At 43.1% G+C, this 27,472-nt stretch overlaps 1 protein-coding gene across 3 annotated transcripts in view; it reads left to right on the top strand.

Annotated features, from left to right (window-relative positions):
* The window catches only part of MOSPD1 (motile sperm domain containing 1), a 47,526-nt gene extending 23,728 nt beyond the window's left edge, over positions 1-23,798 (top strand). For all 3 annotated transcript variants that reach the window (XM_088465756.1, XM_088465755.1, XM_088465754.1), the window contains 5 exons: positions 1,141-1,395; positions 3,239-3,314; positions 5,517-5,740; positions 9,456-9,617; positions 23,375-23,798. In XM_088465756.1, coding sequence (XP_088321882.1) covers positions 1,242-1,395; positions 3,239-3,314; positions 5,517-5,740; positions 9,456-9,617; positions 23,375-23,406 — 648 coding nt within the window. In that variant the 5' untranslated portion in view covers positions 1,141-1,241 and the 3' untranslated portion in view covers positions 23,407-23,798. The remainder of the gene's footprint in view (positions 1-1,140; positions 1,396-3,238; positions 3,315-5,516; positions 5,741-9,455; positions 9,618-23,374) is intronic.
* Positions 23,799-27,472: the final 3,674 nt, after the last annotated feature.

Genomic DNA, 27,472 nt, shown 5'->3' with positions numbered 1-27,472 from the left:
TCCAAGATGACTGAGGGCCTGATTCAGCAAGGAATGCAGTTGCAAAGACGCACGCAATCGGTCGATTGTTGCGTTCTGCGCATGCATCGCAGTGCGCGAACTAGCCATTGCGATGGAAACTGCATTTGCAGAGACTACGGAGACCCTGAGCAGAGTGATCGACAGGAAGTGCCGTTTGTGGGTGGTGACGGGGAGTAGTCGGGCGAACGCAGGTGTGCCGGTGCGTCTTAACGCTGTTACATGGGCGTGCATAAATTAGCCACTGCGATACCTGACGCCTCCTGAGGTCTCATAGCGTGCACAGAAGTTAGCAATTCCTGAGTGAGGTCTGGGCTTCCTTAACTGTGCGTATGGGTCCGATCAGGGCTGGCTCTAGGGGTGTTCCACTAGTGCGGTCGCACAGGGGCGCATCCCAATTTCAGCGGGACAGTACTGTAGTGGCCCGCGGGTAGTCAAATCGGGAGGTTGGGGACCGCCACAGCTGTGCAGCGGTGCCGAACTCCCGGAGTGTGAATGGATGCCGCACGCATGCGCGCGGCATCCATTCACTGACGGAAGAGGGCTGGGGGAAGCCCAGCCAGTGACTGAATGCTGGGCTTTACTTCCAGCCTGACGTTATTAGGAGGCGTGCCATGCGGGCACGCATCCAAATAACGTCACATAGGGGACGTGGCCTATTGTAATTAGGCCACACCCCCAAATTTTGTCGCACGCGTTATTAAGGGCCGGCACAGGGTGCTCCAACTCCTGGAGCCGGCCCTGTGTACAATGTTACTCGATGTTACCAATTGTTTCGCTATGTTGCCCTAGTATACAGATGTGAGTAAGGGGAAGTTGGCGTCCTTATGTCAGGCTGCGTACACTGTGTGAATGCACACATTTAAATAGCACCGCTGATATTAGCAATGCAGTTGCGTGCGTATAAGCAGAATAGCAATCCATGCTGAATCAGGCAATGAGAGTGGTGCAAATTAAGGGTTAAACATCTGAGAAAGGGCAGCTGCTAATCTAGTTATCCCATTGTACTTTCTGAGATAGTTTTAGCCATCTCTTCTCTAGAGTGACAAGGAGTAACCTTCTGCTGTTGGCATGTTGCTGTGAGGGACTGCAGCAGTTCTAATGTTGTTGTTCCTCCTGCAGAACTGACAGCATGCACTAGAGGTCTTCACAGCACCAAGAAAAGAAGATTTGAAAGTCCAGGAGACAAAAGGAGACAAGGAAGGAATACAGATTCTGTGCCAATGCAGCAGCACAAGCGGCAGCCAGAGTTAGTGGAAGGAAACCTTCCTGTGTTTGTCTTTCCAACTGAACTTATATTTTATGCTGACGATCAGTCAACTCACAAGCAGGTTTTAACTTTGTACAATCCCTATGAATTTGCCTTAAAGTTTAAAGGTAAGTTTTACAGCAGTTATGGCATACTATATAATCACACTGTAGGATCCAGCATCAAAGTCTAGAAAAGAGTTAAAGAAGTTGTTTGCTCTAACTGGTAGATATGGTTTGTTTATACAGCTTGACTTTAATATGGTAATGTACCCAGCTTGAAGGAGAACAGGGTACAACAATATCATCTTAAAGGGGAAGGAAGGCAGCTATGGCCACAAAACGTTACAGGCAGCAGCTAACTGTGTTTTAAGTATATAGTGTGTGATAGGATGAGGAATTTCAGTGTTAATCTATAGGGGAGAAACAGATACAGGTAATTATTTTTAAAAAGTCACTAATGAAGTGTCCGTCAAGAGTCAAGTAGGGTTTTTTGTAAAAGGGCCAAATATACACTTTACTTCTGTGCAACTTAGTAACTCAGATATTTGGGCTTTGAGGAAATTGTGTACTCTAAATTGTGGTAAGATAGAGTGACAATTTAGCTGATTTGTCTGTAATCTGTCCCTGAGCAAATGAGGTATTTTACTTTTTTTATGTACGTGTGACTAGGGTCAGAGCACACATTGTATTTATTCTACAAATCTGGAGACGCAGTCCTACAGTACATGAGATAAATGTCGGTGGGGCTAGCACAACCTGCAGCCAATCAGTGCGTTAGCATTAGAAAGATGACAGCAGCACAGAGTATTTAATCTCACCCAACTCCTGTGTAGTAAGCTTTGAAGTGGAAGGGGCTAGGTTAACAAATAGTGAACCCTCATAAGCTGAGCCCCTCTGTGTACAAAGACGCAACGGCTGTGTGATTAGCATACATCTCTGATCAGGCCCATAGTACAGTATCCCTTACATCAGGGTGACATTTTCCTGCATACATGTTTAGTGTGCACTCTGTCTTGGTCCTTTGTGGCATCTTATAAATAAATGATGGTAGTAACAATTATAGAAAGATCTAAACTTGACCTTATAACAAAATAGTGACTTGTTCCTATGCAAAAAGTTTTATGATTTACATTTCATGCATACAATTTATGGGGCCGGATTCAGATTCGCACACGATGCCGATATTTACGCAGATTTTGCAATTGCTAGCCATTGCGCATGCATGAAAGCCGTACTGTGTACAGCGATTGTTTTGCAATCAAGCTCACAAAGTAAGTGAGAGGTAGTCCGCGTGAGGAGGTAAGAAATGGGGGGTGGTTAGCAAAACGCAGGCGTGTCTGACCGTTTAAACAGTATTTTCAGGGCGTGCATAAATAAGCCACTGGGTCCTTGCTTGCAGCAGGAGAGTCCTCTGCCTTGCATCTATATAGTAAGGTAAGCAAAAGGTTTGCAAGGACGTATGCCTACATTCCTATTTTTTGGAAACGGTTCTGCAAACTAGAAGTTAATCTAGCTGTACGACATCGCATGAAAAGTCCAAATCCTTCCCACTCTAAACTAGAGACGAGCGGTTCAGTTTTGGCTCAAATATTGCCGCCAAGTTCAGAACGAGGCAAAACATCATCTTTCATATCCGTGATGATGTTTTGCCTCCTTCTGAGATCTGAACTTGGCGAGAAGATCCGAGCCAAAACTGAACCGCTCGTCTGTACTCTAAACCTCCTCTCACGTTAAACAAAGTATTGCTATTTGTACCATAAAGTATTGCGCGCTTTAGCCTAACTTATAGTTATATTAGGCATGTTTTATGTGTGCCACTTTTCTGTATTTAAATCTTTTTTTTCACATTGGAGAAAGACCATCTGGAAATAAGTGCATTTAGAAGCCGCAAAACTTGTCTTATTAAAAGTAAAATAAGAGACCGAATCTTGAAATCCACGCACTAACGAATTCTGCTTCTTTTCTCCAGTTCTCTGTACATCCCCCAACAAGTACGCTGTTGTTGATGCTGCCGGTGCAGTGAAACCTCAGTGCTGTGTTGATATGTAAGTTATTTAAAGCTTGTCTTTAGCTAAAGATATTGTGAAAGTACTTTAACATGTTGAATTTCACTGATTAACCAACGGCCTGCCGATCATCACTACTGTACGCAGATCTGCGTTTTTGTGGATTAGATCAGTGTTAAGGAATCGCTGATGTTTGGCCCGTATGAGAGAGTCTCTTACTCACGATGTAGAGTGTACATTTCCATTCATACAATGTGTTAAATAGTAAATGTCCGTATGGAAAGCCGGGTCTTGTGTCTCCAATGTGAAAAGGTCTTTCCCAAGTTCTCTTGTGCTGCGCCTCTGTAAATAAGCAGTGGCTTCCCTGGTTATCGTAGTGTGGAAGGTACTGTTATTATTATTATCCTTTATTTATATGGCGCCACAAGTGTTCCTGCAGCGCCTTACATAGTACATAAAACTAGTAAGTGAACAAGAAACAAGTAACTTACAGTACATTACAGTGCAGGACAAGGACACGACTTATATACATTGCTGCAACAGCGATTAAAGCACTCACAATAAGCAGCAGGGAGTTGGCAGTGTTAGGTGTCCTTATGGGGAGTAAGGAGTAGAAGAAAATGTAAAGAGAAGCACAGGAGGGAAGAGGTCCCTGCTCGTGAGAGCTTACATTCTAAAGGGGAGGGGCAGACAGACAGCCGTGACACAGAAGGGGAAGATAGGGAGGAAAGAGCATGAGGTGGGTTAGGATGAGTGCTGGAACGCCTTGATGAAGTAGTGGGTCTTGAGAGCCCGTTTGAACATTTGTAGAGAGGTGGAGAGTCTGATAGGGAGAGGGAGAGTATTTCAAAGGTAGGGAGCAGCACGGGCAAAATCTTGGATGCGGGAGTGGGAGGAAGTAATCAGTTGGCAAGAGAGGGGGCATGCATTTGTTGAGCGAAGCGGGCGGGAGTGTGAAGGGAGAGAAGGTCAGAAATGTATGTGGGAGAGGATTTGGTGAGGGATTTGTAGGCGAGTGTAAGAACCTTGAATTGGCAGCTGAAGGGGAAGGGGAGCCAGTGTAAGGATTGAAGGAGAGGGGAAGCAGATGTAGAACATCTGGAGAGGAAGATGAGCCGAGCAGCAGCATTGAGAACCGATTATAGTGGAGAGAGGTGAGAGACGGGTAGGCCAGCTAGGAGAAGGTTACAGTAGTCCAATTGGGAGATGACCAGCGAGTGGATGAGGGTTTTAGTAGCATCCTGGGTGAGGAAGGGTCTAATCCCGGAGATATTTTTTAGTGGAAACGGCAGGACTGCGAGAGGAGCTGAATATGTGGTTTAAAGGAGAGGGAGGAGTCTAGGATAACTCCGACAGCGCACTTTGGGGCTAGAGGAGATAGTTGTGCCATCAATAGATAATGAAATTTGGGAAGTGATGTAGTGGGAGAGGGAGGGAAGATGATCAGCTCAGTCTTAGACATGTTAAGTTTAAGAAAGCGCTGGGACATCCATGCAGAGACAGCAGAGAGACACTGGAGATACAGGTGAGGCGCGAGGGGGAGAGCTCAGGGGTGGAAAGGTAAATTTGAGTATCATCAGCATAGAGATGATATTGGATGTCAAAGGAGTTTATGAGTTCACCTAGAGAGAACGTATATAGGGAGAAAAGGAGTTGTCCAAGAACAGAGCCTTGGGGAACTCCTACTGTTAGTGGAAGTGGGGGGGGAGAGGAGTCATGAGAGGAGACAGAGAAGGAACGATCAGAGAGGTAGGAGGAAAGCCAGGAGAGTGCAGTGCCACTAAACCAAGAGAGTGAAGGATTTGCAGGAGGAGAGGGTGATCTACAGTGTCATGCAGCAGAGAGGTCAAGGAGAATGAGCAGAGAGTAGTGGCCCTTGGATTTGGCAGCATGGTGGTCATTGCTGACTTTCGTGAGGGCAGTTTCAGTGGAGTGGAGAGAACGGAAGCCAGATTGAAATGAGTCAAGGAGGGAGTGGGAGGAAAGAAAGGTGGTAAGGCGGTTGTAAACAATACGCTACTGTATTCTCAGTCCCAAGAGGAGACCAGTGCGGTGCATACTGACTGCTCCGCTATGCTGCAGCTTCGTCTTTCTTAATCAGGGTATTGGAGGTGGAAGTTTTGCCTTTTGGTAATTTCCTTATAATAACTTTTACTATTGTATTTTCTTGTATTTTAATTTTGGTAGTTATATTTTAAGTTAGATAAATGAAACGGTTATAATTATTCTTCTGTGCTTCAGCGTCATCCGGCACAAAGATGTCCGAGCCAGTCACTTTGGCGTCATTGACAAATTCCGCCTTCAAGTGTCCGAACAAAGTCAGAGAAAAGCGCTGGGACGCAAAGAGGTGATAGCGACACTACTTCCGTCAGCTAAGGAGCAACTGCACAAAGACGAGGAAGAGAAAAGGATCAAGGAACATCTAGCAGAAAGTGTTTTCTTTGAGCAGGCCCCATGCCAGCCAGGTCAGTGAAAATAAAATAAGCCATGTTTAGAACATTAATTTTCTACTTGTGACCAACACTTTTCTCCTATAGATACTCCAAGTTGGCCACTTTGTCAGCAAACACATTTTTACACAGATAGTTTTTCTTATAATTATTAATCCTGGTGTAAAGTTGATATTGGGAATGTCATTTTGGAGCCATTGATGAGAATGTGTTGGTCAGTACAGGGCATGTACAGTACAGTGCAGGAGTCCCGTTGTAAGCCTGATGCGCATTTCGCTTTGCACTGGCTTGATCACCGTGTCAGTCTGAGCTAGTGCTCCTGCACTGCGCTGGCATGATCTCCTTCTGGAATGGGATTCAAATAATGGCGGCGGTTTAGCCACCGGTTCAAATCCTTCTAGCTTCCTGAAGCCACCACTGTATGAATACACCAAAAACTAACCTCTTCCTTTACTATTTTCAGTGCTCACTCATTGGTTTTATCTGTATGGCCAGAGATATTGTGTATTTGACATAACCAACAGCAGAAGCACTTTGGGTCCCCATATTGTGGTTCCAGTACTCTCAATTTTCGGTTATAGTTCACGTGACGCACAATCAAAAGTAGATGCTGGACACCTAAGAGAGGGATCTTTTCTTACCTACTCATCTATCCTTACTATATTTGGGTGTATCATATAGTCTATTACTTAATATGTGGATTATTGCTTAGGTTTGAGGACACCATACATTACAATATTATTTGTTTATGACTACAAATTGAATGATTTAATATTTTCGCCTACTTATACTTAGGTTGGTTAGTGGTAGGTTACACCTACCACTAACCTACCAGACACCTACCAGACAAAACAGCTGACATATGTAACAGCTTTTTTCATCTACTTCCCAGCACTCTCATTGACTCTTTACAGTCTCCCACTAAAGACGCTTAAAGAGTTAATAGCAGATGCAGAACATTTATCTATATATATATATATATATATATATATACATGGTATAGTCTCTCTCATCAGAGGCCGTATGTCATTTGATATGACGTCTGACGGAATCGGTATGATTTACCGCCGGACCCGGCGGTTGGAATCCCGAAAGCGGCATCCTAGCAGAGGAGAAAATCCTGATCGTCCCCAGGTAAGTATATACTAACCTATTTCTACCTCCTAACCCTCGCTTAGGGGTGCCTAACCTTAACCTTCCCCCCAGTGCCTAACCCTAATCCCCCCTCTAAGTGCCTAAACTTAACCCCCTCTTCCCCGCCGCCTTAACCTAAGTCCCCCAGGGGGGGTGGCTAACCCTAAGCCCCCCCCGGGTGCCTAATGCTCCCCTCCCCCTAGCCTAAACCTAACCTCCCGGGGGGGAGTGCCTAACCCTAAGTCCCCCCTGGCAACCCTAAACCTACCTCCCCCCCTCCAGCGGCTATCGGCGCCCGGCATCGCTTTGATCGGGATGCCGGGCGTTCGGCTCCCGGCGTATGTCTAATGACAGGCGTTGGCATATCGATGCCTGTCTTTAGACCCTTGCCAGGATATGACAGTCGGGAAGCCAGTTGTCGGGATTAGGTCTGCCGGCTTCCCGACTGCATACCCGTCTGACAGCAGAGTGCTGGAATGCACATTCTATATATAATTTTTCATACTTCTCTATCATTCTGCATTTACATATAAGTTTTTTCAAATGCGATCATGTGATGTCGCAAACTGCATAACTGTGAGACTATGCTACTCTGCAAAAGTATCTAATTATATTATTATGCAATGTACTGCTTTTTATATGTTGTAATTGTGTAGAGCTAATAAAAGTTTGTGATCACCCTACACAAAATTTATCTTTATATGGTGTTATTGGATAAGTATGATGAGAGATCACACGTATAGGAGACATACTGTATTCCCCAATCGGTTGTTCTTTGAATTATTTTTTTGTGTGTCTTCTACTGGCTCTTTGATTGGTGTGCATTATTGTGCCGTATTTGTATGTTCATTGCAATATTTGTTTGATAATATGCCTCCTGGTAAATGAATCTAATTTATTGACAACATTACCCTCTACACATTGAGACCAAAATTGGGTAATTACTCACTACATTCCTCATAATATAAGGGAGTAATAGTGCAAATTACAGAGGGAATAATACACTGTTTCCCTGCACCATTGGAACTACACAATACAACTAACAACCTGACAATCTGGACATTCCATTCTAGACTCTAATATATGTCTATTAAAAATGATCTGATTGTTTTGTGTTCTGTCTGTCTTGTAAGTCCTTTATAAAAGTAAAATTTTAATACTATTTCAAGAGTGCCCCAAAAATAGAGCTTTCTTATCTCTCCTCCCCATACTTTACATTTACTGCTCTAGGTAGCACCACCGGTTCTAATATCACTTTCCTTGAAATTAAACATTTTATCCATAATTGTATAAGGAAATGTTGTTATTTTTTTCTAGATGTTTTTCTTTATGTACTGGTTACAAAATTTCTCTCCACCTGACAGTGGAATCAGTGCACCTCACTAATCCCCCCTTTATTCCACAGAGCCGTCATCTGATACTAATTTTAATTTCCCCCCAAATATATGTGCAAGCCGTATAATCTTAGGCACAATACCTACCGTCGTTGCTTTATTTTAAAAAAAAAGGAACTGCTGCTATGAAATAAAGGTAACGGTACTCACCCTAAACTGTTGAAGGTCCTGTGTCCAGGCTAGGGTCTCACTGGTCTATTAAGTGGCTGGAGTGGACTTTTCTGGTGGTACAAGTCCCACAAATGAGTGTTCATATGTACTAACCATGACAGTAGAAGAACTTCTCGCGACTTAACATGGTTGTTTAGGTGCGAGAACCTGCATTCTTTGACCAAAGTGCCGGGCGTGCGACAGTTAGTGCCGTGCTAAGGAGGAAAACAGCAGCCCGCCCAGCACTTTTGTCGGATTTCTCCTCGCATCCTGAGGGAGGTGCGAGAAGAAACCCTTAGCCCGCCCAATCACTGTATTGAATTGAATAGCTTCGGGCGCTCCCTCCTGCAGCTATTCAATAACGCATTGAATTGAATTCCCCCAATGTTTACAGTGTGCAGACTGATCTCATCAGTCTTGTCATGTCCCTGCGGTTTTGTAGATTCAGATCAGGACCCTTGGAATTAGATTTGTATGTGGGAGAATAGTGGAAGCTTTGAGGCCTTGATTAAGCTTCTACTCATCTAGACCACTCCCAGAAGGATATGTATGGGTGCTTATAAAAAAACAGATATCATGCAGTCTTTTAGGAGAAGGATCTGAATGATATACCGTACAAATCGTATAGTGTGTATGCTCAATCCGTTGTTGTTCATCACATTGCCCGATCTGCTGTGCTGCACATCAGATGGGACGATTCCATGACCGACATCGTACAGCGGATCATGTAGTTTGTAGCGGGAAACGATGTATCGTTACATCGCATCACTGAGTCGCACCGTCATAAGGTATGTACCCAGCTTAATACCCCGATCTGTGACAGGTCTCTTTCAGTAGAGTTTTGCAATCACAACGCAGCTGACAATAGACATCTGCTAATGTGTTTATGGGAATGTTTTTCCTTTTAGGACAGCACACATGTTCATACAAGGCCAGCTCTGCATAACACTCACTGCAGGGGATTTGCCTGACTGATTGGAATATGATTGATATCTGAGTTCTCAGCCATTGTACAGAAGAGCTGGTTATGAAATTTATATTAATTCTTCCAGATTTCAGAAATTCTTCCTCGGGACCCAGTTTGCTGATGGTCTTCCTTGGCGTGGTCTGCATTGCTGCACTGATGATGCCCAGTTTGGGTGAATTGGAATCTGTGGTGCCTCTCTACCTCCACTTAAGTGTGAATCAGAAATTAGTGGCTGCATATGTTTTAGGTAAGAATATTGTTCTGCAATATACTCATATGACAGGTGTTTTTCCAAAGGCAAGAATTACTATCTGCATTAAAGTCAGAAGACTGCACACAGATTAAAATAAAGAAAATTATCGCATGTTGCACAGCAAATCCAAACGTTCACTTACAATCTCTGCTGCAGCTATTAGAATAACCCATTTGCTGGAAGACAATGCCATTTCCTTTTTTCTGTAAAAGGAAAGCTGGCAGTTTGTGTTAGCTGATATACATAGAGAAGCTTAATGAAATATATACCACTAGCAACCTGCCCAGGCTTCGCGCGGGAGCAATTTTATCTCGCCACAGCCCCCTGTATCTCATAACAACCTACACCATGTCACCACAGTCCCCTTCATCTCACCACAACCCCCTGCATCTCACCACAGCCCCCTGCATCTCACCACAGCCCCCTGCATCTCACTATAGCTCTCTGCATCTCATAACAACCTACACCATGTCACCACAGTCCCCTATATCTCACCACAGCCTTCTGCATATCACTACTGTCCCCTGCATTTCACAACAGCATCCTATATTTCACCACAGCCCCTGCTCACTCCTGCCACTGGTTCCTACCATAGCCCCCTTCACCTCACCACAGGCCTCTGTATCTCAAAAATGCCTCCTGATTCTTAATCCTACCCCCTGTATCTCACAACAGTCTCCTGCTTCTCACTACTGCCCTCTGCATTTCACCACAGCATCCTATATTTCACCACAGCCCCCTGCATATCACCACAGGCCTCTGTATCTCACAACAACCCCCTGCTTCTCACCAAAAACTCCCTGCTCCTCACTCCTGCCCCTTGCATCTCACCAGTGTCACCAAAACCCCCCTACTGCTGCCCTGCCCTTCCCACACTGGGATGTGCTGGGAAGGGCAGGAGGATCATGGATGAGAGATTTGTATTATGAGAGATTTGTATTATAGCTATCGTAAGCATTATCAGCAGCATGGGGCTGGGGCACCTGTGCATATTTCCGCAGCCTCCATGTGCACCACCCCTCGGCTGCCGAACATGGCGATGAGCAATATCCTCTTTGCACAATGTATCCTGTATTTTCTGGTCTTCCTGTTGAGCTTCCTTGCCTTGGTGCCCCTGTCCGAAAACAGGGCTGAGTTCCATGGGAGGTGCCTCCTGTACACCGAGGACATGTGGCTGAGCGGGAACATCATACTGGAGAGGGAGCACTTCATGGTGTAGGAGTGGTAGCCGGAGTCTGCCTGCAGGTTCTGCTTAGGATGGACATCTGAATCCGCTGGTTACTAACCATCACTGTTTTTGTTCTGATAGTAGTGTTTTTACCATTTGATGGTGGTGGTCCAATGTTTGCCATCTTGTATCTATCAGTGCCTGCAGGAGGGAATGGTCATTGGTCGTGGGTGATATTGTTGGTGTGTGGATAAATGATATCATTCATACAACACACCAGGAAATTCAAGGGAGATCGTTCAGCGGTATCAATCGCTGAACAGATCGTCCCGTGTGTATGCAGCATTAGGCGGGTTAGGGTCCCGGTCGGACCTCCTGTTGGTGTATGGTGTGCAGAACTTTAACTATAGATTGTAAGCTTGCCTATAGATTGTAAGCTTGCGAGCAGGGCCCTCTTACCCTTATGTATGTCATGTATGTATGTCTTTTACAACCCAGTATAATGTTAATCTTGATTCAGATTGTAAAGCGCAACGGAATTTGCTGCGCTATATAAGAAACTGTTAATAAATAATAATAACCCGGGGAGCCTGATCTGGGCCTTCCAATGGATGGATTTGGACAAAATCGTCACAGAGGGGTAACAATTGGTCTGGGATGCCTGGCAATTGGTCTTGGCAGCCTAACTAAATAACTTAAAGATTAGATCTTGGTCAGATCTCCGGTTGGTGTATGCTGGGCAGAACTTTGACCCGGGGAGCCTGTTCTGGGCCTTCCACTGGATGGATTTGGACGAAGTCGTCACAGAGGGGTAACAATTGGTCTGGGATGCCTGGCAATTGGTCTTGGCAGCCTAACTAAATAACTTAAAGATTAGATCTTGGTCAGACCTCCGGTTGGTTTACGCTGGGCAGAACTTTGACCCGGGGAGCCTGTTCTGGGCCTTCCACTGGATGGATTTGGATGAAAACTTCCCAGAGGGGTGGCAATTGGTCTGGGATGCCTGGCAATTGGTCTGGGATACCTAATTTAATAACTTGAAGATTAGGTCCTGGTCAAACCTCCTGTTGCTGTAGGCTGTGCAGAACTTTGACTCGGGGAGCCTGTTTTCGGCCTTCTACTGGATGGATTTGAATGAAAACTTCACAGAGGGGTGGAAATTGGTCTGGGATGCCTGGCAATTGATCTGGGATTCCTAACTTAATAAATTGAAGATTTAAACCCAGGCAACGCTGGGTACTTCAGCTAGTTTTATATATAGTTTCTAACAGTCCAGAATAAAAACTGCCAAATGTGTTACTGCTGGGAGGGACAATGGGGGTATAAAAAAAAGGTACAGTGCCTGCCTTGATTTACAAAAAAGGATAATGGCATATTAGACTGGTGTTAATATGCATAAGTCTGATCTGGCAAATCTAGAAGGCAAAATCCGGACCAGGTTTATTCAGAGTAACATTAGTCTGATGTGCGGATATAGTTGAATGCAAAAGTTTGGGCATCCCAAAGCTCACACAACCTCAGCATGGCACAAACTAACATGACATTGCTGCACATTTTATTGCACAATTACTATTTATCTGCTGATTTTAACAGATCAGAAAACATAATAGCAATGTGGTATATGGTTACAGCATGAGGTACACCACTGCAATGTTAATTGTACCTTTTGACGTTTGGTGCAATAAATTATCTTATGCTGCGTACACACGGTACGATAAAATGTCAGATTTTAACTAGTTAAAATCTGACAGTTTCTGGCCCCTGCAAACGACCATACGATGGTCGATGTGCTGCCACGTATGGTCATTATCGACCAACTACCGTCGTCTGTGCAAGCAGTCAGACCTGGTAGATATCGACCAGGTTAGCCTGCTTACTATAGGGACCCGCGGGGGCGTATGGGTTATTGCCCCGCAAGGGCGTTGGGGTTATTGCCCTGCGAGGGCGTAAGGGTTATTGCCCCGCAAGGGCGTAGGGGTTGTTGCATGTGTCGGAGGAACATTCCAACACATGCAGGGTGATCAGACAATGATCGTCTGATCATTATCTGATCGTTGCCATTGTACCGTGTGTACGCAGTATAAGTTTAAGCTGTGTACTTTGAGCCTGATTCAGATTTGGGAATAGAGCAAGAAATGGCAAGTAACTGTGCATCTGGGTAAAACCATGCTGCACTGCAGGTGGGGCAAATTTAAAATGCAGAGATATTTTGATTTGGGAGGGGTGTGTTCAATCTGAAATCTAAGTTGCAGTGTGAAAATAAAGCTGTCCAACATTTGTGGGCTACATGCAAAAGCAGCCAGTATTTACCCCACATGCAAAAATAATGTATATATTTGCACCCCTTGCATTGCAACATGGTTTGTCCAGGTACAAAATTACTTGCTATACCTTACTCCAGTGCTTCTCAAACTCGGTCCTCAGGACCCCACACAGGTCACGTTTTCCAGGTCAACCAACAGGTGCACAGGTGTATTCATTACTCACTAATTTTAAAAGATCCACAGGTGAAGTAATTATTTCACTTGGGATTCTGTGAGGATACCCGGAAAACAAACGCTGTTTGGGCTCCTGAGGACCGAGTTTGAGAACCTGTGCCTTACTCTATTCCCAACTCTGAATCAGGCCCTATTACCTGTATGAACCTTGCCTTGGATTCAGCATGACTACAGTGCTCATTTAGCTTTGCACCATGGAGCTGTTTCTGATTAGAGATGAATGGTGTGACAGTTTATTGTACACTTTTTATTTGAAAATGACCTGATTCACTCTTAAATAAAGTATTTGGGAAAGATTTCTGGACTGCACAACCTGACTATATATATAATAGGAGGTGCTACCTGATGAGATTAATTGCACTTGCAATTGTGCACCTGAGATTTGTCTGTTTCTGTGCCTGCAATTAGTCTCATCAGGTAGCACCTCCCATTATATATATAGTCAGGTTGTGCAGTCCAGAAATCTTTCCCAAATACTCCATTTAATGTGCTTTAGTGCACTTCTGAGGGAAAGGAGACGCCCCCATTCTGGACTAGCACCCTTCCTTATTGGTTTAAAAGCATGGAGTATGGTAATGTATATGCACACTGTATTAGGCACAATTCTAGGTAAGTCCTACAAGTTATATACTGTTGTGCAACTTTGGTTCATTTTTGGGGCGTGGGTCCCCCTGGATTGTGTTGGCTGATCTGTCTCAGGGCAGTGCATTATAACACATTTTCCTTTATAACACATTTTAACCCTTCACTGTGTGTTTAATATATATGTACTTAACTTTTTTATTTTCATTCTTTATATGCAGCTGCGGCTGCTCCTAACTATCTCTTTACACTGCACCTTTCTTACTACGGTGGTGCCCTGGGGCAGCTTGGCTGGGCTAGTTTTGGGGGGTCCTGCGCTCTGGATTTGAACCCTAGTATGTTAGGGACCTACCCGAAAGAGATTACCTGGATATGGTGGGTAGGCCCATAACCTTGGCCATGATTATGCTAAAAACCTCTATTGACTGCAAAATTTTATTGCATTGTTAATAATTTGGAGTTGTGCACCTGAGATTTGTCTATTTCTGTGCTCACTCTTAAATAAGAAAGCATTTCTGCATTTACAATGTGATTGCAAAGTAAAAGGAGATTAGCATTCAGTGGAAATGGTTGTTTGCAGGTGATCAGATTGCTGCAAATGACGCCCTGAATTGAGTGTCAATTGCATTTGACATAATTCTGACTGTTAGACAGGGATATTAGGAACCACAGCGCTGAGGATCTATTGATCTGCCGAAGTCTACTTGTTCTGTAAAATTACTACTAGGTGAACAAATACTTCAATCTTTCTTTCATCTCACATACACTATATGGCAGAGTAATAAACACAAAATATCACCAAGAATGATCCTCAGGCGCTCTATAATAAAGTTTTCTTCAACAACCGAAGATTCTCCGCATCAGAAGATGTTCTTCTTACAACAGAGTATTTGGACCCAAAAGAGAGAATATAAAAGTACATAGGGTACTGGAATTACACAATCATGGTAATTCCAGATTCCTACCAGATTTATAGGTCTACACATTTAGGTAGACAGTATACGCCTTTTAAAGTCCCAGATGTCAGGAAACGATATATTCTATTTCCAATCCCGTTTTATATAAATGGAAGAGAGAGTTCCATATAGTGTAATACCGTTTTATTCAACTAACAAAAATAAGTTAAAAATACATAAGGAAATGTTTGGCCCCTCACCAGATGTAGTGGTCAACTTTTATACAAAGGCATATCAATAGCATATGCAAAGAATGATGTCATAAATTAAAGGCGCTAATCCCAATGAACCGGAAACAGGTGTATAGTTAAAATAACTAGGTTTTATACGTGGATGTCACATAAAGATACAAAGGTAATAAAACGTAAAACAGGATTCAAACAATCAGTTGGATCCAATACCGAGGTAGATACATCAAAAACATAAAGATGTGCAATGAAGTAAAAGTTGACAAACAATAATGGACATATGTATTGGGGCAAAAAATGTCCAGACAAGCAGAATAAAAAACGGCCTCTGATGGAGGAGGCTGGGTTCTCCAGAACCAATAGTAGTGTTATTAAAACTGTAAAGATGGTGACACATATATGAAATAGTGACACTTAAATAATAAAGTTCTGACACTTTATCAAAGAAATTCATACCGCACACAGTGATGAGGAGCCGGAAATGTAAATGAAACATGCAGAGGCACCGGTTCCCCTGCACATAGCTCCTAAGCTTTACCGGTAGTAGGGTGTCTTGCCAGTGATGACTAGTGTCCGGGTAGCATGACGGTGATACCAACGCGTTTCGGCCTCACCGTCGTGCTACCCTGACACTGGTGATCACTGGTACAAACTAAGGGACTCACAGTCATTCTGTTAGGCCTGCTTTGATCCCAGAAGCTCCCACACCAGCCCACTCCATTCCATTATCTAAGCATATCAATAGCAGTCCGTCAGGCGTCCCTGGATACCGTTATGAAAAGCCTTGGTTTGGAGTCAAAGTGTCCTTTTTGCAGTCCTCTTTTACCAATGCGTTTCGATATACTGAAGCTTTATCTTTCTCAAGGCATATTTGAGGATACTAACATATTGGGTTTTTATACCCCTTTCAATCTCTCACCCGCTTTGCCTAATTCCAGACATGGATCATCTATCTACTAAAAAGTCCCCACAAAAGTCCAATCCCTTACCCATTACATGTTTTCTTGCATTTATAAGGCACATCAGTTTCCCGCTATTTTAGTGCTATTTTAGTGCTTCCGGCTGTGTGCCGGATGTGACGTTTCTCCTGTGTTCCATCTGCACAGGTCCCCGTGATAGACATTTGTTTGTTCATCATTACCTAGTGGTACATGTTTCCCAGATCTCAGGCTCTATTTGTTGTTCTCTCGCGTTAGCTTGTTCCGCTTGCGCACTTCCAGTTTAGCGGACTCCATGCGGGTTTCTCTAGTTCTTTCATTTTGTCTCTATATATGGTGGCTGCCATTTTGGGATGGATCAAGTTGGGATGATAGCCATAAATACATGTGCCAAAAAGGGAAGAAAAACATGATAATTAACACTCAAAAACATTAATAATCCATTAATAACTAATAAAAGTATTTCCATAAAAGATCTATAAAAACCACTTGATCTCGAAATCTTTATTGAGACCAGTGGGCACTAGTTTTAAAATTGAAATTAAAATTAATTTAATTTTTAGCTAAAATTTCATTAATGTTATTGGATCTAAGACCCTGAAAAACTTTTTTAAGACCGTAAAAATGTAAAATATGTTTTGTATCACTTTGGTGAACCTCTTTAAAGTGGATGGATAGTGCATAGGATTCAAGACCCTTCTTTATATTCGGTAAGTGTTTACTTATTCTAATTTTTAATGATCTACTGGTCCTTCCTATATAAAATTTATTGCAGGAGCACTCGATGCCATAAATCACATTGTTTGTGTGGTAGGTAATAAAATCCTTAATGATGTGTTTTTTATTGTTAATAAAGATCTCCACTTTTTTGTTCCCAAAAGTATTTTTTACATTCTTACACCTATACAATCGCCACATCTATAAAAACCTTCAGATGTTACTAAACAGGGTTTAGGGGATGAACGGCATAAACTTCTTACCATTTTTTTTTTCTAAGTTTGGTGCCTTTCGGAAAATACAAATCGGTACCTCTGGTAGGTCGTCACCTATAAATGGATCTTTTTTGAGTATCGTCCAATGTTTTTTAATAATTTTTTGACTTGTTGGTGCTGTGAGGAATAGTTAGAGACGAAAGACCATTTAAATCTGTCATTCTTCTTTTTTCTTTTTGTTTTTAAGAAGATCATCTCTATCTAAATTTTAACCATCTAGAGAAGAATGTACCCCTTCTCGTTTGTAACCACATGTTACAAAATTCTCCATTTCTTCGGCTTGAGCAATTAACATGTTTTGATCTGAACAGTTCTTTGTTTTAATTTCACCATTTTCTACATAGATAGTCAGATCTAAAAAATTAACTCTTTCCTCACTAACTTCAAAAGTCACAACTATATTATTAGTGTTATTTAAATAATTAAAAAATTCTTCTAAAATGTCATGACCGCCCTTCCACACAAATAAACTGTCATCAATATTTATTTTCCAGGACACTAGGCTCGCCCCATATGGGTTGTTATTCCATATTGTCGTCTCTTCCCAACATCCCATAGAAATATTTGCATAACTTGGGGCGAACCTAGTGCCCATTGCAGTTCCCCTTTTCTGGATAAAAAATTTGTCATTAAAAATGAAATAATTATTAAACAGAATAATTCCAATACCTTCAATTAAAAACTCTTGTAGACCAGATTTAATATTTGACTTTGCCAAAGCCATTTTAGTAGCCTCAATACCTTGCTGGTGATCTATAATAGTGTACAAAGCACTAACGTCGGCTGTAACTAAAAGATACCCATCCTCCCATTTGATTGTCTTTAAAAATTCTAGCACATCACCAGTATCTTTTAAATGTGAAGGGTTAGTTAAAACAAGGGGTTGTAAAAAAAACATCTATAAGTTGTGATAGATTAGCCGAAAGAGAATCGATCCCCGAAATTCTTGGTCTCCCCGGGGGTCGTGTTGGATTTTTGTGTCCCTTCAGCAAAACATAAATAGTTGGTATCACTGAATTAACATTAAAAAGGAATTTACTCTCCTCATCAGTTATAATACCTTTCTTATTAAATTTCTCTATAATATTTTTCAATTGTAGGGAAATTTTCTTGTAGGATCTCATCTCATTTTTTTATATGTTTCTTTATCACTAAGTTGTTTATAGATTTCCCCTTCGTAATCACCTCGATTCATGAAGACTATTCCTCCCCCTTTGTTGGTGGATTTTATCACCAAATTTTTATCGGAATTTAAAGATTTGATAGCTTTCCGTTCTTTCAATGTTAGATTATTTTACATTTTTCTAGTTTCTCTAGATCATCCTTTACTAAGGAGCCAAAGGTTTCTAAAAAATTTCCCGTTATATGGGTTGGAAAAAAAGTAGATTTTTTTCTAAACTTCGCATTGTTGTCTATTTCTTCTATTTCCTTTTCTTTTTCTTTTGAATGGATCTTAAAAAAAAATTGTTAACTTCCTTAAAAACTTCTAAATATCAACGAACAGTTTGAATTGATCTACTTTTGTTGCAGGGGCAAATTTTAGTCCTTTTTCCAGCAGTGATCTTTCTTCCTCTAAGAGAATATGGGTACTAAGATTAAAGATTTTAATGTTTTCAGGTATGGATTTATTGGTAATTTGTGACTCTACCGTTACTTTTTTTTCTTTTACTTTTCGTCTTTTTTCTTTTTCTTATCTTCTTAGTCCCCCCCTCTTTTTCCTCTCTTTCTCATTTTTATCTCCAGTATCGGGGTTTCTTCCTCCAATATAAAAAAGGTGAGGAATAGTTTTTTTGTTCCAAAAACGGAGAATCTATTTTGACCGTCACGTTGGGATTTTGGAGATGCAGTTTGTCTCTTAATCATATTGAAGCTGCCATTTCTACCATTTCTATCATATCTATATTCTGAGTTCCGCCATTCTGGGGTTTTTTGTTGCCATTTTCTATCTCTATAGTATTCTTGTTTTCTAAAGTTTCTATTTTCATATACAGGTTCTCTAGGATTATTCTCCATATAATTGTGATGCCTCCCATCAGGGTAAGGGATTGGACTTTTGTGGGGACTTTTTAGTAGATAGATGATCCATGTCTGGAATTAGGCAAAGTGGGTGAGAGATTGAAGGGGGTATAAAAACCCAATATGTTAGAATCCTCAAATATGCCTTTAGAAAGATAAAGATATTACGAAACGTGTTGAAAAAGAGGACTGCAAAAAGGACACTTTGACTCCAAACCAAGGCTTTTCATAACGGTATGCAGGGATGTCTGACGGACTGTTATTGATATGCCTATTTGTCTACTTTGTATAAAAGTGGACCACTACATCTGGTGAGGGGCCAAACATTTCCTTATGTATTTTTTAATTATTTATGTTTGTTGAATAAAACGTTATTACTCTATATGGATCTCTCTCTTCCATTTATATAAAACTGATGACAGAATATATTGTTTCCTGACATCTGGGACTTTAAAAGACGTATACTGTCTACCTAAATGTGTAGAACTACAAATCTGGTAGGAATCTGGAATTACACATGATTGAGGTGGACAAGATATCTTGATTATATTACCCTATGTACTTTTATATTCTCTCTTTTGGGTCAAAATACTCTGTTGTAAGAAGAACATCTTCTGATGCGGAGAATCTTCGGTTGTTGAAGAAAACTTTATTATAGAGCGCCTGAGGATCATTCTTGGTGATATTTTGTGTTTATTATTCTATTGTGGGTGGTGCTTTTGGTGACTGCTGTCATATGCGCATTTTTCCACTGTCTATAAATTACTCTTAAAACTATATGGCAGAGGTTCCCAAATGTGGTCCTCAAGGCTCCCCAACAGTTCAGGTTTTAGAGATATCCATGGTTGAGCACAGGTGGTTAAATTAAATTGACTGAGGTACTAATTAAGTCGCCGTTGCTCAACCATGGATATCTCTAAAACATGAACTGTTGGGGAACCTTGAGGATCGCGTTTGGGAACCAATGCAATATGGACAAAAGTATTTGGCCACACCTGTTAAACATTGAATTGAGGTGTTTCAATCAGACCCGTTTCTATAGTTGTTTAAAATCATGCAGTCTCTATTTGCAAACATTTGTGATACAAAATGGGTCATTCTGAAGAGCTCAGTGACTTAAAGCGTGGCACTGTGATAGGATGCCACCTTTGCAATAAGACAGTTCTTGAAATTTCTTCCCTGCTGGATATTCCACGGTCAGTTGTAAGTGATATAATTAGAAATTTGGAATCGTTTTTACGGAAGACCACGTAAAATCACAAAGCGAGGTCAACGACTACTAAGGCGCATGGTGCGTAGTCGCCAACACTCTGCTGATTCCATATCTGAAGAGTTCCAAACTTACAATGGCATTAATGTAAGCACAAAAACTGTGCGGCGGGAGCTTAATGGAATGGGCTTCCATGGCCGAGCAGCTGCATGCAAGCCTCACATCACCAAGTCCAATGGCAAGCGTCGGATGGAGTGGTGTAAAGCACACCAACACTGGACTGCGGAGCAGTGGAAACGTGTTCTGTGGAGTGACGAATCATGCTTCTCTGTTTGGCAGTCAGATAGGCGAGTCTGTGTTTGGCGGATGCTGGGAGAATGTTACCTGCCTGACTGCATTGTGCCAACTGTGAAGTTTGGTGGAGGAGGGATAATGTCGTGGGCCTGTTTTTCAGGGTTTGGGCCAGACCCCTAATCTCCAGCGAAGAGCAATCTTAATGCTTCAGCATACCAAGACATTTTGGACAATGCTATGCTTCCAACTTTGTGGCAACAGTTTGAGGAATGCCCTTTTCTATTCCAACATGACTGTGTCCCAGTGCACAAAGCAAGGACTATAAAGACATAGTTTTATGAGTTCTGTGTGGAAGAACTTGACTGGCCGCACATAGCCATGAGCTCAACTCCATTGAGCACATTTGGGATGAAATGGAACGGAGATTGCGAGCCAGGCCTCCTCGTCCAACATCAGTGCCTGACCTTATAAATGCTCTACAGAATGTATGGGCACAAATTCCCACAGAAACACTCCAAAATCTTGTGAAAAGCCTTCCAAGAAGAATGGAAGCTGTTATAACTGCAAAAGGGGGACCAACTCCATATTAAAGTATATGTATTTGAACACAATGTTATTACAGTCCCTGTTGGTGTAATGGTCAGGCGTCTAAATACTTTTGTACATATAGTGTATCTCGTAATGCTTTTTCATTTACAATTCAAGCAAGTCCCATTCAGATAGAAGGTGTGCAGTTAACAAACAGACCATTCATTGAGCTGCAATCAATTAACCCTAAACTACATTCAAATATCTAATGCAGACCAGGTCTTGTCAGTGGTTTGTATATAGTTCTCAGGGACTCGGGTACGGCACACACAGGAGAATATTTATTGGTTCATTGTTGGACCTGTTTGGTCATGCTTACAGAGATCTCACTTTGTGCTGTACTAATGTTCCGGTGAATGATATCATTCATTACTTTTATGTCAGAACTGTTTATCCCCATGAGCACAGAGCACCAACAGTGCAAATAGCTGGTACATATATATCTCTATGTGTCTCTGACATGCCCTTTATGTGTCATGTATGCAGTCAGTCTATAGCAGAAACACAGGTGACGGCACATACCAACTATTTATTACTTTAACAAAAAACGTTAATAAAAGCCAACACAATTAATATATTTTGCTTCAACATGTATAATCGATTGCCCTTTGCCATATATAAGTATCACTGAAGCCACTCCTTAGAGACTATTTGGTTCTGGTGGTGAGGGTACAATAATCTTTCCTACTATAGTTTTGAAAACATACTGTAGGTGAGTACTCACCTGGAATATTGGGAGGCCTCACCTGACTCCGAGGAATGTAGGCCAAAGTCCTGAATCCCACCTTTGTGAACCATGTAATATCACTAGGTATAGCACACAGTATATAACATCATCCTGCCATATCACTGGCATTTGGCCATGCAATAGGCCCACTCTGATTGGTCAGTGCATTTGCTAATTACAGCTTATCAATAAGGGATATTGTATATACTTTATAAGGTTTGAGATTTAAAGCAAGAGGTTTTATTTTATTGTTTTAGAAAAAAAAAAAGCAAAGACAACATACCATTTGTGCGGCCAATAATATTTATTTGTCACAAAATTATGTTTTTCCCATGCACTGTAGTACCTTCTTGTAGCCTGCAGGGGGTGGGCTTCCAATGGCAGTAGGGTAAGACTATATTGCATTAGTGATCTGTATGTGCAACTGCAGGTATGTTTTAATGGTGCATACACACGGGACGATCGTCAGCGATAACGATATATCGCTGAACGAACTCCTTGCACCTTCCCGCGTGTGCTGGATGATCGATATCGATCATCCTGCACACCATCAACACACCAACAACGGCCAGCGACCCGCGATCCCTATAATAACCTGGTCGATATCGACCAGGTTGGCCTGCATGCACGGTCGATGGACGATATCTTTATCGTCCATACGTGCCCGCGCATCGCAGGTCGTTAGTGGGTTGGAGGTACCGAAAAATGCACAATATGAACGATAACGATGTGATTGATATCATTATCGTTAATATCGTGCATTTTTATCGTACCGTGGGCCTGATTCAGACCCGGACGCTAAGTTGTGCTCACTCGCTCTGAGTGATGGTCGCCCGTCTGCGCATGCGTATAAGTCGCAGTGCGCGTGCGCAAACTAGTACGAGCGATCGGATTTTGCTCGCTCGCCCTGAAAAGACTGCCCGATGGAATGAGTGACAGATAGTGCCGTTTGTGGGTGGTAACAGGGTAAGGTGAATGTGAACGTGGGAGTGGTGCTGCGAACACAGGCGTGTCTGACCATCAGAACAGAGTTTAATGGGTGTGCATAATTAGCAAAGTAGGGTCATTGAACACGTCACTTGGTTGTTTTTTACCCAAACCTGCTCGCAGTGCTTGTGGGAGGATAGGGTCTACCTCAAGCACTGCGAGCAGCTCCGATGGCTCTCGATGTTACCGATTAATCCTTTAAATACCGGAGATGACGTGTGTTGCGAGTGGCAAGGGGGCGTCTTTATACACTAGCGAGCGCATATTTCCGGGGCTCGCTAAGACATAGAGGGCATCCTTACAAGACGCAGTGCGAGCGCTTAATTTAAATATCCGGCCTCTTTTTGCCAGCGAGCGACCGCAATTTGCGAGCAGGTCTGAATCAGGCTTCGTGTGTACGCACCATAACTGTATCTAACTTTTCCTATAGATTGTAAGGCTGTGAGCAGGGACCTCTTGCCTTCATATCTGTTTTTTTTCATGCCCTTTCTAGTTTTATTACAGTGTGTGTTTCTAATTGTGAAGTTCTACAAGTATGCTGTGGCTGTATACAGTATTTGTTGTGATAAAAACCACACTTAGAATATCTCTGTTTCATGTCTTGCAGGTCTTATAACAATGGTTGTACTGCGAACATGAAGGCATATGCAGTGAAGGTACCTGCAGTCCACTAGAACTGTACCCGTGTCTGCTCCCCTCATCCCGTGGACCGCATTCAGCTGCTATGCTGGCAATATTTGCCCTTTACACAGGCATAGCAGTGGTTTCAAGGCAAAGTGGCAGAAATATAATATATTTTAGCTCTGTATTACTGTAATTGAATGGCTGAAAGAATATTTCAAGTGACTTTGTTACAGACCACGAAGAATCTCTGTTTTAATGACGTCTGTGAAATAAATCTGAAATAATGCATTTTCTATGTATGCCTGTATGATACTTTTATTGTACATTGGACGGTCATTTTCTACATTTTGTTTGTGTTTCATTTTTCAAGAATAATAATAAAAAGAACGGAAATAACATGTAATTACTCACCATATGACATCTATTAATGTTTGTGTTTAGCACTCATTATCTGTGTACGAGGTCTGGTAATACACATTTTGAATTGAATATAATATGATATTCACAAACATTTCTACAGGTTTGAAAATATCCATAGTAGACAAAAAGCTCTTTTACTAGGTTGTTATGATGGATTAATTTTATATGTTGGGCAAAATTTACTAAACGGCGGGTTCTAAATCCCGGTGGATTGATGTAGGGCCGTAACTAGGGTAGTGCGGCCGGTGCCATCGCACAGGGCACCACAGGTCAGGGGGCGCTGTTTGAGCCTGTCAAATTTCGGTTTATTATCATTGTTGCTTGTAGCTTCCTCTTATTTCATCCCCAGCACCTCCTGGCCTCTCCTATCTCTTCCCTGGACCTTCCCCATGAAGCCATGGCCCTTTTTTGGGTGCATTATGTCCCTTTGAAAAATGAGGGGGCCGCCAATGCTCTTTCTGGCACAGGGCACCAAAAAGTCTAGTTACGGCTCTGGATTGATGGTGGTATGGTGGTGGGTTCTATTCTGTTCTAAACCCCGGCGGTTTGGTGGTGGTTTTGCAGCAGTTTCTAAATGACAGCCCTGTTCTATTCTATTCTAAAATGTGTTTTGACTGTGGTTTGGCGGCGGTTTTGCTATCTGCAGATTTACTAAGGCCAAAACCGCTGCAAAACTGCTGTCAAAACACATTTTAGAATAGAATAGAACAGGGCTGTCATTTAGAAACTGCTGCAAAACCGCCACCAAACCCCCGGAGTTTAGAACAGAATAGAACCCGCCGTCAAACCACCACCAAACCGCCGGGGTTTAGAACCCGCCGCTTCCTAAATTTTGCACGTTATCGCTTTTCATTGAAGTGGGGTAGTCCAGTCTGTAACTTTTCACCTGCTGACTGAAAAGACATTGTTACTACTACAATAATAACAATAGTAATAATAATTGCCCTTATGAAACTGGCATATTAATAAATGTTCCGATGAGTGTAATACTTTTACAACAAAAACATCAAAACCAACTTAAACCTGATATCTATAATGACTGACTATATTGGAAATCATTGCACACTTCAACGCGCTAGGTGTCTTTCATCTGGCAGAATACATATGAAGCTCAGGTGATATTTTACATATATGTACAGACATATACACAGACTTCTGTAATGCAAATGAGATGACCACAATAAGAGAAATTAAAGACCTAAATATAAATAACTACAGTGGATTAGCTTGAGGGGAACACATCTTAAAAAAAAGGAGATACTAATGCAGGAGGTGTTTCCCCTAAAAATGCCATACAACTACCAATTATTGGATACATACCGGCAATAATAATATAATAAATACCTAGAAAATCACAGAGGACAGCTCTCCCGTCCTTTGCGATAGAGGGACTTTCGGGTTTATGACCCAGAAGTCTCTCTGGCGTCATTCTGCGCATGCACAGAATGATGCGTACCGCGGGGGGAGCTGGGATCCCTCTCGGGTGGGAGTTGCGAAAAGAAGCCCATTGGCTTGTATTGGGTAACTCCATTTAAAGATGGTCTTACCCACGGGTCCAAACTCCCGAATTTTATCACATTCCAGAGAAATGCGATAAGGGAATTTTCAGGGGGGGGTTTACCACAGTTTTACCTTAGTACATCCCACCCTAGTTGAGATAGGGGAGGGTCCCGTGCCACTATTTTACAACAATGGGTGGTTGGTCAATATTCTATTCGGTTTGAAGAATACACAATGTATGTGTATGTGTGGGGACACTGGAAGGTGATTTATGCAGTTGCCAATTAAATAACTGGAATGAAAATATGGTGTCAGTGAATAATACACATGCACAAAAGCTGGCTTCTCTTTAAACATGTTTCTACTTCAGGGTCCATAGGGGGTCCACAGGGTTGACCTTGGGGTATAGCTGGATCTGGATCCATGGGCACCACGCAGTTAAAGCTTTAGCTGCTCCCAGGATGCACTTGGGTCCGTCCTCCTCTATACCCCGCCCCCGGCCACAGCACCTCAGTTTGAGTTGGTGCCCGGCTTTCTATTTTTATTTAAAAAAAAAAAAAAAAGAGCCTGTTAGATTTTTATTTTAAAACAGAGGCTCTAGTGTGGCAGCGACGGGCTGTCTATGCAGACGCCCACGCTGCCGCTCTCCTTCCCCGCTGGCGCCGCGACGCCAGTACTGCACTGGGGATCGCGGCGGGAGGCCAGAGTCCGTACTAGCCGGACTCTGGGTCCCTCCCTGGACTGCTGCCGGAGTCGCCGGGGACAAGGTAAGCCGCGAGTCGCCGATTAGCGGCGGCTCGCGGGTTTTGCCTGCAGATGCAGTCCTTTGCCCCCGGTCCTAGGGGACAGACCGGGGGCCGCTAGCGGTGGCGGCGGGCTCCCCCTCTGAGGAGGAATAACCCGTGGGACCACTAGACCACCAGGGATATATGGCAAGCGGGATGCCGGCAAGCCCTGGGGTTAATATGCTAGCCAGGGGAGGAAGCCTTCCCTGTCAGCGGCTCCTCAGCTCAGCGCGCCTTTCAGCACGGAGTCTGGCGTCGCTGAGCTGCAGCTACTCGGCCACTCCTCCTCTGAGGTCTCCAGCAGCCATTTTCTCACAGTGGCAGCACAGATCTTCAGGGAGCACGCAGACTGGTCCCCCTGTGTACCTCTCCCCTGATTAAAGACAGCGTACACAGCACTATAGCCCTCCCAGACACTGAATCTGGGCAGGTTGATTGTAGTGGAAAGGTGCAGTGAGTATATCTTCCTGCATGGTATGTGACTTTTGCTAGTGCTGCCTGTCTGTGCTTATTTTCTACTTACTGTCAGCTTATACCTATCCCTTTACTTCTCCTACAAGCCCTACAGGTGTGTGGGGGAGGGGCGTTTCTACTGACCTCACTTATATAGATCACGTATTTGTGAGGTCCGTCACATACAGTTGTGTGCTACTCAGTGCCATATTGTGGGCTGTTGTTCAGCACACCGGTGAGTGCGTTTTACTTCTACCCTGGTGCCAGATATATAATATATTCTGTCATGTCAGACGAGGAGGTTGAGCGCTCAGTGGCTCCGGTGTTGGCCTCCTGCGGACGCTGTTCTGCAGGAGTAGATAGGGAGGATTTGTCACAGGATGGCCTGTGTAGTCGATGCCAGGTGGCTCCTGGCCCATCCAGACCTTCTCTGGCGCAGGAACCACCGTGGGCGATGTTTTCTCAAGTGCTGGTGTCTATTGCGGACCGTCTGTCGGTCCCGACTGCTCTCCCTACTAGGTCGTTGTCCCAGCCGACCATCCCCCATTCCCCGGGTGTCCCGCAGTTATTGCGGAGTCCTCCTGGGTCTCAGTCGGTGGGTCCCTATGCGGGGTTGCCTATGTATATACAGGCTTCCCCTGTGCCGCAGCAGCCTGTGGTACCTTTTCAGGCCCCTATGGTGACTCCTCCACCCTGGGTGGATGTGCTCTCCAACTCCATGCAAAATTTGGCGGCCGCTTCCTCGGCTTTTCAGTCAATGTTGCAGACTGACATGCCTTCTAGGATTTCAAAACGCCCACTCATGACACGGGCTGCTCAGGTATCGGACTCAGAGGGTTCCTCAGATGATGGGGAGGTCCCTGATGACACTGACTCGGACGCCTCGGTCCAGGAAATGGATACCAAGTCGTCCATTAATGTGC

This window comes from Taudactylus pleione, unplaced genomic scaffold, assembly GCF_031769625.1.
Source record: "Taudactylus pleione unplaced genomic scaffold, aTauple2 ptg000064l, whole genome shotgun sequence".
NCBI lineage: Eukaryota > Metazoa > Chordata > Amphibia > Anura > Myobatrachidae > Taudactylus > Taudactylus pleione.
This window is presented reverse-complemented; position numbering and strand designations above follow the sequence as displayed.